We start from the raw sequence: 10617 nt of genomic DNA, 5'->3' as shown, positions 1-10617 counted from the left end.
AACGCACCCCCTCCCTTTCCTCCCCCTTTCTTCCAGTGACCTCAGTGTTCACACAAATGTTCTCACAGCTCCTCCTCACAACTCCAACTCCTCCTCCCAGGTTCCCCTTCTTAAATATGTTATTGCAGAAGCGCAGCTAATTGGCTCTGTCTTGGTGCAAAGGCGGGTCTGACTTGGAGACAGGGGAGCTTCAAGAAGGGGACCATTGCTGTAGCCCCCTTCCCTGCTACAAAAGCCCCCACCACTCACTCAAACACAAGATGGGAGGTCACGCAGCATGTTCTGCACATATGTAGCAAAGACATCTACACCATCAAGGAGGGTATGGGAATCACACCTATGTAGCATAAATGTATTTATTGTCAAACAGATGCAGCTTTAATAGTTCAGCAACAGGGTCATCAAGGGGCTTCTGTCCCCAAATCTTTCTATTCAAAATTCATGGTTCTTTCCACTTGCCACTTACCTAACTGTTACCAGAGAGGGTAAGGGGAGCAAAACACTCCAGAAAACATATAGCTGTTCATTACTTAAGAGTTTGTGGCAGTAAGATCTCAAGAAGTCCCACCTTACACCAAAGAAGTGAGGAATTTGCCAAAGTGTCAAAGGCATTTCTGACCTGGCTGTACAAATGTCAACACCGTGGTTGCCATGGTGGATCGAAACCCAGACTATCATGCTGTCCCCATCCACAAACACTTGGGGGTTCAGACCCACACCACAAATCCATGTCAAGCCTACTGTATGCTGGGAGGAGAGACCCTGTGTTGCTTATGCTGCCTCACCACTGAGCACCACAGGGGCCTCATTCACCATCTCAGGCCATGAAGCGGTCACGAGGACACCACCAGACTGGTGCTGTGATGCCTGTGCTCTGTCTCCCTCCTGAAAGGATGCCAGACATTCACTCAAGGCATAGACACATTTTATTTGGTTGCGACAAACAAAGCACTTGTCCCAGGCCCAGCACATGACTAAGAATTGCCACCTGAAAGTTTAGAGATGACAGGTAGATCTCTAAGGGTTCTCTCTCTTTTCTCATGGGGAGGAAACATGAGGGCTGCCCACCTTTGGAGATCACCTTTTGCTGTTGTGCTGCTGATCTGCTTAATTTCAGGCCTTGCAGTACATATCATATTTCATCTTTGCTGCCAGCTTTGTTCCTCCTAGGCAGTCTTCAAATTTTTGGTCCATTTCTTCATTTTGAACTTTAGAGAAGAGGTCTTTCCAGTTCCCAACAACCCCTGTGTACAAGAAGAAGTACCAGAAACTGAAGGCAGCCACTCCTGGGAGGGAATAGGGACCTGGGCAGCAGTGAAGCAGAATCCTTGCCTACATGAGTCAGGAAGGATCTGGTTTATCCCCCTGAGAGTTCTGATTGTCTGGGAGAGGCAAGATAATAAAGATAAGAAATAAAGGCTGCACCCAGGCCACAGGGAGCATTGCCGGTGGGCTGCCTGCATGCCTTTCCTCCCCAGAGAGGGTTTCCAAGGTGGTTTCATGAAGCTTTTACATGGAAGAGTGGGGAACCTGATTTTGTCACAAAGGAAGGATCATTCATGAATGCCTCCCTCTGAAGGGACCAGTTATTTGGAGTCATGGGGTAGGTGGTAGACAGGATAGCAGTTAAATCCTTCTTCCAAAGAAGTGGTGAAGGAAAGGGATTAAAGGAAGCCCATGCCCACAGTAGTCAAAAAACAAAAACTCTTGATATCGTTGGGGAGCAGCTGGGCTGCCAGAGCTCTGGCCCTGGCCCCAACTCTGTCATCTCTGGGGCCACCACTGTCTATTAAGAAGAACCACATTGAGACTATTCCTCAGCTCTGAGTGCATAGCAAGAAGATGCTTGGGAGGCCAGCAGAGCGGTGAGTAATGTATTCCCTTGAGGTTCAAGAGATTTTTGTCCCATCAGCACACCTCCTCCCAAAGGGGACTTTCATGAAGCAACTCATGCAGCCTGGATCCATGATCTGCACTGACATACCTCCTCCCTTTCCTCCTCCTTTCTTCCACTGACCTCAGTGTTCACACAGATGTTCTCCTCACAGCTCCTCCTCACAACTCCAACTCCTCCTCCCAGATTCCCCTTCTTAAATATGTTATTGCAGCAGCACAGCTAATTGGCTCAGCCTTGGTGCAAAGGTGGGTCTGACTTGGAGCCAGGGGAGCCTCATCACTTGACCACCAGGCAACAGCCACACTGCATCCTGCCCAAGCAGATTTGGTGCACAATTGTTGGCATAACCTACACCAGTGTTGGCCCCCACCTTCACACCTCACGTTGTCTAACTAACGGGGGCTACCACAGGGAAATAGAGCAACATGGAAGCAATGGCTGAGGCTCTTAAGCCTGGCTCTCTGCTACATTTCTCACAAACAGCCCCCAGATCCCATCAGTGGTAGAAGCTTGTTGTACAGGATGCCACAGGAGAGAACTCAGCCATGCTTGCCCTTCCTAGACAGCCCAGTGAGTTCATGGATGAACAAGGAAACCTACTCAGAACTCCTTCTGGAGTTCTACTTTAGCAAGTAGATTCTTCATTTGCAGAGACATACCCTTCCGGAAGAGGATGTCCCCGAACCTTCCATGGGTTTCCTTGGAATTCTCTTTCATAGCTTGGAAAGTGGTCTTCTTGGCTATTCTGGGAAAATCTTCTTCACACAGGGAGAATTGAAAGAAGGCAGCAATTCTTTTCATTCCCAGTACCTGATCCTGGCCAGAGGAACATAGCATAGAAGTGAAACCAGAAGACTTGACATTGTGGCTGTGGCATGGAGCCAGAACCCTGTAGGAAGCCCAGCAGAGGAAGCTGTCTCCCACAGTATCACCAAGGAATCCCAAGAGCTCTAAGAGAGATAGAACCCACACATGGTGGCCTCAACTTCAAGGCCTTTTCTTCTCTCCCAAAAGTAACTGTGCCTGTGCCACATATGACCTCTTCCTAGAACAGGCAAGGCTATCCTCCTCCTAAACCCCATGGGCCTCCCCCAAACATAAGACGACCTCAGAAAGGCACAGCCTTCTAAAGGGGCAGACAGGCTTGACCAAAGACTTTCTTCTTCCCCACAGAAATACATATCAGGAGGGGTGCACAGTGCACTCATCAAAGAAGGGCTGGATGAGATACCATACCTCTTTGAGTTCCTCATAGCTTATCATCATGATCCTCTCGTGGTCAATGTATTTGTTCCATTCCAGTAAGTGGTCAAAGTAGGATCCCCAGGCCACTGCAGACAAATAAGAGACATAATTGTGTAGAGTATTCCCCAAAACAGGATCTTATCAAATCAGAGGAGTCATCCCAGACAGCTCTAAACATGGCACTGGGATGATGAAGTGGTGATTGGCTCAACATGTCTATTCTTTCAGCTGAGGTCATTGCAGGAACCCTCAGCTCTGGCCACTATGTAGCATCGAACCACAAGCTCTACTGCAGGAATGGAAAAGTCACACTAAAGCTTTCCCATGTTCTCTCTGAGTTAGAGACAAAAGAAACTCTGATTCTCTGGTACTCCCTGTTTCTTCCCTAACATGCACGCATCTGCCTGTCCTGGGAGTGCCTTGGTAAGGTATATTGGAATAGGATTTCCATGCACAGGGTCCTGTGTATGCCCCTCATGTAAGGATGAATGCCAGAGGATACAGAGCAAAGTACATTTCCCATTCATGAAGGCTGAAAAGTACTCATCCCAGGAGGAGAAGGACGGCAGCACTGGCATGTTGTTGTAGAAGTGGTAATAGGAGACAGCTGTGTCTTTGGGATTCCGAATTAGCACAAGGATCTAGAGGAAGAAAACACAGAAATGGGTTCTGATTCAGTGACAGACCAAAACGCCATCTTCTCAACACATCACATAGAATCAGTCATTTAGGTTGGAAAAGACCTATAAGATCATTGAGTCCAACTGTAAACCAAAGTCCACCACTAAACCATCTCCCTAAGTACCACATCTACATGTCTTTTAGATACTTGAAGGGATAGTGACCCCATCACTTCCCAGGTGTGGCCAGCCTGTTCCAATGATTGACAACCCTTTTTTCCTAATATTTTTCCTAATTTTCATAATAGCCAATCTAAAACTCCCTTGGTGCAACTTGAGGCCATTTCCTCTTATCCTATCACTTGTTATGTTGGAAAAGAGACCAATACCCACCTTGCTACAGCCTCCTTTCAGGTAGTTGTAGAGATCAATGAGGTCTCCCCTCAGCCTCCTTTCCTCCAGACTAAACAATCCCAGTTCCCTCAGCCACTCCTCATAAGACTTGTTCTTCAGACCCTTCACCAGCTTCATTGCTCTTCTTGGATGTGCTCATGCACCTCAATGTCTTTCTTGTAGTGAGAAGTCCAAAACTGAACTCAGTATTGAAGGTGTATCCTCACCAGTGCCTAGTACAGGGGGACGATCACTTCCTTCAACCTGCTGGCCACACTATATCTGACACAAGCCAGGATGTTATTGGCCTTCTTGGCCACCTGGGCATACTGCCAGCTCATATTCAGCCGGCTGTCAACCCACAACCTCAGGTCCTTTTCTGCCAGGCAGCTTTCTGGCCACTCTTCCCCAAGACTGTAGCATTGCATGGGGTTGTTGTGATCCAAGTGCAGAACCTGGCACTTAGCCTTGTTGAGCCTCATACAATTGGCCTCAGCCCGTCGATCCAGCCTGTCCAGATCACTCTGTAGAGACTTTCTACCCTCAAGCAGATCAACACTCCCACCCAACTTGATCGTGTCTGCAAACTTACTTGTCCACTAACACCCACCAGACCATACAATTCTGGTTTAATTCCTTTTCTTGAGCAAGAAATCAGAGCTTTGGCAGGCTACTTGCTGCTAATGTGAGCTTCAGGCTGAAAACAAGAAGCTTTTCAGTAATGCTTTTGGGACATAGTTCTGAGCTAGTTTCAATCCAGAGAAATGAACTCATGGACTACTGAACAGGAGAGCCACAAGTAGGCTGTGGGTGTACTCTTGCTACTCTCTGCAGCAATTCCCACTGAAGACTCTCTTAGCCTCAGCCTGTGGTGGGCTTTCCACAGGTACCCTGGTCTTGGAGGCAAGTTAAAGCAAACAGAATAACTGATTGCTTTGCTCAGTTTTCTGACACAAACTTGGAAGCATCTTTCTGAAGGAGATCTGAAGAGGCAGTGACACTCAATGACAAGCCTACTGATAGTAACCCCTCGAGCCAGCAAAGCTGCTGCTGGGAGATGATGTTTTTTTACAGCCTCAGCACGCAGCACTCTGCCTCTTCAACCTTGGAAATCTGCCTGTGTATTGACCAGCCCAGGTGAAAGTGCAGAATACGCATCTCACACAGACAGAGGAAAGCCGATTTGGGGTGGAAAAGCTTTTGCAGTGTGATACAAAGAGAAGACTCACTTTAGCCTTGCTTTGGAGAATGGATGGGGGCAGAAGATGTGGTGGTAGATGTGTTATTATAATTCTTCTGGAAGGCAGTTTCTTCATCCTCTTTAAAACAAGTGGGAAGAAATGTGACAGGACAGAAGTAGCTTAATCAATGACATGTGCCTTTTCAGAATTTGTAGGTAATAAGAAAAGGTGAGACCAGAGAAGGATCTTATCCCTTGGAAAACCCACAGGGATGCACTGGTGGTATAGACTTCTGCTAGCCTCTGCCACAGAGCACCATTTCACATGAGACAGGCCTGAGGACAGGATGCCCAAGAGAAAGGTCTTACTGATCAAATCCACTGGGTCCAGGGCTGGAGCTCCCTGTGGCTTCTCAGCACTGTCTGTGCTCTGAGACCCTTGCATTGGGACACCAAGGGCAATAGCACATGCTACTTGTGCAGACCATAGCTGTTTTTAAGGCTCTAAGCTCTCCATTACCTCTGAGATCAGCCACTGTCTTTCAGCTATTACTACCTGTAAGAAGAGCAGTGATATTTTCAGTTCCTGCCAACCTCATATATCCCAGGATCTCCAAATTCCAGACGTGGAAATATCTCTAGCTTCTTTTCAGCATTTATTCTCTCTTTCATTTCTTCTTCTGTATATTTGGCATCTGTTGATTCCAAGTCCTCAATGATTTGGCCAACCCAGTTAGTTCCTGAAAGGATAAAGACACCAGTAGCACAACCATTTTACTGCACTTTTACATGTCAACCCACCTGATGGGATATCTTGTCAAACTGGTTCACATTTGTGAACCCATTTGGCTCCATATTGTACTTTAGCCTGTTTTGTGCTGGTTTTGGCTGCGATAAGAGTTAATTTTTCTCATAGTAGCTGTTATGGGGCTATGTTTTGGATTTGTGCTGAACACAGCATTGGATAATACAAGGATGTTTTCATTATTGCTGAGCAGTGCTCAGACAATGTGAAGGCCTTTTCTGTTACTCGCACCACCCCACCAGTGAGTAGGCTGGAGGTACACAAGAAGTCGGGAAGGGACACAGCTGGGTTGGCTGACCCCAACTGACTAAATGGATATTCCATATGATATGGTGTCATACTTAGCAATAGAAGCTGGGAGAAGAACAAGGAAGGGGGAGATGCTGGCAGTTCTGGTGTTTGTCTTCCCAAGTAGACGTGGCACATGATGGAGCCTGATCTCCTGGAAATGTCTGAACACTTGCCTGCTGATGGGAAGTAATGAATGATTTCCTTGTTTTGCTTTGCTTGTGCACACAGCTTTTCCTTTATCTATTAAACTGTCTTTATTTCAACTCATGACTTTTCTCACTTTCATTGTTCTGTTTCTCTCCCCTGTCCCACCAGAATGGGAAAAGAGCAAGCAGCCGTGTGGGGCTTAGTTGCTGGCTGGGGTTAAACCATGGCACTGGGCAATAATCAAGGGTATGCCAAAAGCCAACAGGGACAGAGCTGCCAGCCAGATGTTGTGTAGTGCTACCCTGGTCGCTTCAGGAGCATATCCCATCCCTCAGTGAAACAGAAGCAGATCTCTATTGCTCTTTCCAGCTCTGGCACTTTTTGTCCACCTCAGACTACTCTCTGTGGAAATTACTCAAGCACAATGGATCTCCTAGCAGAGGGCCAGCTGAGTTGTCCCTTGGCTGTTTCTGCTCTCCTTCCACAGTGCTGTCTTTGGGAACACTCTGCTCCCTCCTCCTGACCAGCTTCAGTTTACAGTCTCTTCATGATCAACACAGTTTGGCATCGTTCCCAGCACCCACAGGCTTCCATAACTGGCAGCAGAAGAAGTCATCAACCAAACCACCAGACTGTCAAGTTGCTGTCAGCATCTTTGCACCAGGCTTAACCATCTTGGCCTCTGCAACCTGGCAAAACTGATACGTGAGGGACTGGGCTTGTACATCCAAGTCTCAGTTTTCAACACCTTCTGAGATATCTAAGTGGACCCTCACACTTTTAAACCATTTCTGCCTCTGCACAGCTCTACAGGCTGCACACAAAGGGGATAAAAATCAACAGGTCCTCTTTTTCTGCAAGTGATCTATTAAGATATTTCTCTAAAGTGAATAGGGAAAAAAATGAAGGAATCTAAAATGCCCATAGTGAAAGAGGAAATAATCCAAGAGTCCTGATGACATTCATGTATTTTGCTCCATTTAGATTCAAGGCAATCACCTGTATTCTGCAATGCAGTAAGTCTGTGGAAACAGCAGTTGTTCTGCCCTTGTTAGCAGGATACATTCCCTGTATTGCCCTTGCAGCGAGTAGGGTAATGACATACGTTCCTGTATAAGCAAGAGTGGTCAGTATATCAAGGGATGTGATTATTCTGCTTTACCCAACACTGGTGAGTTCAACACTTGAATACTGTGTGCAAGAAGCACAAGCAATCTTGAGAATCTGAGGCAAGACCTACTGAACTTCCATGAAATCACTGGGATCTGGAGCAAATGAAATGCATAGAAAGGCTTGTTTTGCTCAGGCTGGGGGGAAAAAAAAAAAAAAAAAAAAAAGCATGGGGGAAATCTCACTGCAGTCTTCCACTCTTCCACTTCTGGAAGTTATAATAGAGAACCAACTCTTCTGAAAATTGGCCAGGAAATGACAGAAGAGGCACATTACAAATCTCAACAAGGGGATGTCTGACAGCATAGAAGTAAAAATGAAAAAACAAACAAACAAAAAAACCCCACCACCACCCCAAAAAAACACTATAGTGGGTAAACACTGCAATAGATTTCCAATGGGTGGTGAATCTCCACCCTCAAAGTTTTAAAATGCTTCTGAATAAAGCCTTGAGCAACCAAACCTAACTTTGAAGGTTAGGTCTTTCCACTGCTTTGAGTAGAAAATTGTATTATTTGACCTCCAGAGATGCCTTAGAAATTAAATTCATGATCCTATGAAGTCTGATATCACCTTAAGCATTTCTCGGGTATTATTGCTGTGCTAAATATTGACACAAACTTCTGGATTGCAGCATTGTGTACTTGACTACTTACCAAGAAAACACCACTCACCTGTTTTAGGATAGCCTGCTAGAATCACATCGTCGCTCCTGGTTTCAAAGGATTTCAGAGCTTCCAGAGTTTCTGGGCTGCTAATTAGAGCAGGGTATAAAATACCTCTGTAGGAAAACAGCATGTCTTCTGAGGCAATCTTTTCACTCTGTGAAAAAACATTTTCCACTGTTTCTATGACTCTTTCCCTATTTCTGCTCATGTTTGTATCCCTGTGGAACTCCTTTCAAAGAAACAGATACAGGCTGTCTTTCCACAATGCAGAAAAACTTTAAGCAACATATTAGCAAATTGGATAGGGCATTCACTCAGGAATGAAGGTACAAGTCACTGATTAACTCTGTACTCTGTTAACTCCTTTTGAAATCACAGGACTGGAGACTGACAGTAGTGATGTCTGCAGCTGATACCAGGAACAGGAATCTATTGGGGCAACAACTAATAGCATTCAAAATGTTAAATAAAACTAAAAATGACGTTAAAAGGATATTCCCTGAAGTATTTTTAACTGGTGAGCATGCAGTGCATTTTACAAACTGGACAAACCAGCATGTAGTGGACATGCAGACAGTGGTTCTCAACCTGGCTTGCTATGGATTCCAATGATGGATACACCTCCAAGAGTGCAACTTCCTTCTAGGTGGCAGCTCTGTCCTGCAGCCAATCACTGTGACATCATCACTTCAGAGCTGAGGACAAGTATCACCTAACCCATACTTCTCATGATTAAATACTCACATTTGAGACTTTTACTTCACCATATCCTACAGGAGGGTTACTTTCATGTGAAGCTCTAATACTTAGATTCTGTGATAACATGAATCAAATTCTACCTGTATGACTTCAGTTCTGTTTATCTCTACTAATACCCATAATTTAATCTTCAGGTGAAACTGTTGGTGGTGGGGCAGTTATTGGTATTCTGGCTGATACATTTTCAAAAGATAAGGAGTACTGAGATGGAAAAATAGGTATCTCCATAGGTCACCCCAACAGACACATGCAATACAGGAAAGCTGAATTACCCTGTGGAGGGGTCTTTCACTCTTTCTTTCTTTCTTCCACACCTTGAATATAGTATGGATGTTGTTCACTACCCATGTATCAAACCCACAGAGAGCTCCACACTGCTCTGCATCACATCCTTGTCACTTTCTTCATAAATGGATATTAGACATTTAGTAAACCTATACACAAGCTTAATTAAGCATGAGGAGGTGTCAAATCGAAAGCACAACTGTAAGACCTGGAAGATTGCTTACATTACCTACAAAGAATCATTTAAAATTATTTTTGTGGTCTCACAAAATGCAGAACCATCAAAACAGACCATTTTATTGAAAATATTTTCTCTAGTAATGCTAGTTTTCTCATAAAAACTGGAGGCACCTTTCATATATTATGCCTTCTGCCAGCTTTCTTACTGTTTTCAGTTTTCTGTCTATGTGTTTACTCTGAGTTGCAAAGAAAAATATCCTCCCATTTGCCAATACTAAAAAGTAAGAACATCAAAAATTAGCATTTTTTCCTCCTGCCTTCAGAGCCAGCTGTGTGAATCCTGAGGGAGCCAGATCACTATAACACCTCAAGATGAAATCTAACGACCTGTCACCTGAGCCTCTGGGGACACAGGTGCCTCTGGGTCCTTTAACCCTTGGACCCTGACCTCTGCTCATGAGCAGGGTCCTCGACGTTATCACAGCCACCTGGCAGGCTGCTCAGGAGCTGCAGAGATAAGGTCTCAGGGTAGCTCTGTCTCTCTGGAGAGGCTCAGGGGAACCAGGTGTCCTGAAGGTGCAGGGAGTCCTAGTCCCAGCTCTGTCTGCCCAGAAGTGGAGTGTAAGGAGGTGACTCTGCAGGGAAGCTGTACTACTGTGGCACAGCTCACATGGTCCCCAGGGAAAACTGAGTTGTTCAATTCTACATGAAAATCTGCCTTAGATGCTATTAGCAGGAGCATTTGCAGTACAACACAAAAAGAAGATTCACCATAGCTGAAGATTCACCTTAGCCTTGTTTTGGAAAATGTATTGGGGAAAGGACATGAGGTGGGAGATGGGTTAGTATAATTTTTCTGGTTTCTTCATCCTCTTTAAAGCAAATAGGTGGAAATACAATGTGAGCATCCTCTTCAGTGGAAGCGTATTATTTCAGGAATCATAGGTTAACAAAAAAAGACTAGACCAGAAATATAC

At 45.2% G+C, this 10617-nt stretch overlaps 1 protein-coding gene across 1 annotated transcript; it reads right to left on the bottom strand.

The window, feature by feature from the left end:
* Positions 1-1113: 1113 nt before the first annotated feature.
* Positions 1114-8624, bottom strand: LOC141969366 (sulfotransferase 6B1-like). The gene is made up of 7 exons (XM_074925039.1): positions 8423-8624; positions 5930-6075; positions 5385-5474; positions 3657-3783; positions 3134-3228; positions 2557-2713; positions 1114-1244 (listed from the first exon to the last, which is right to left on the bottom strand). Exons 1-7 carry the CDS (start codon positions 8622-8624, stop codon positions 1114-1116), a joined length of 948 nt encoding a protein of 315 aa, XP_074781140.1.
* Positions 8625-10617: the final 1993 nt, after the last annotated feature.

This window comes from Athene noctua, chromosome 1 (assembly GCF_965140245.1).
Source record: "Athene noctua chromosome 1, bAthNoc1.hap1.1, whole genome shotgun sequence".
Lineage (NCBI taxonomy): Eukaryota > Metazoa > Chordata > Aves > Strigiformes > Strigidae > Athene > Athene noctua.
This window is presented reverse-complemented; position numbering and strand designations above follow the sequence as displayed.

Coding starts and splice junctions, on each gene's coding strand:
- LOC141969366 (XM_074925039.1), bottom strand. CDS start 8,624: ATGAGCAGAAATAGGGAAAGAGTCATAGAAACAGTGGAAAATGTTTTT. Junction 3,784..5,384: donor TTCTCCAAAGCAAGGCTAAA/GTGAGTCTTCTC, acceptor TTCTTCCTCTAG/ATCCTTGTGCTAATTCGGAA. Junction 2,714..3,133: donor GCTATGAGGAACTCAAAGAG/GTATGGTATCTC, acceptor TCCTCTGGCCAG/GATCAGGTACTGGGAATGAA.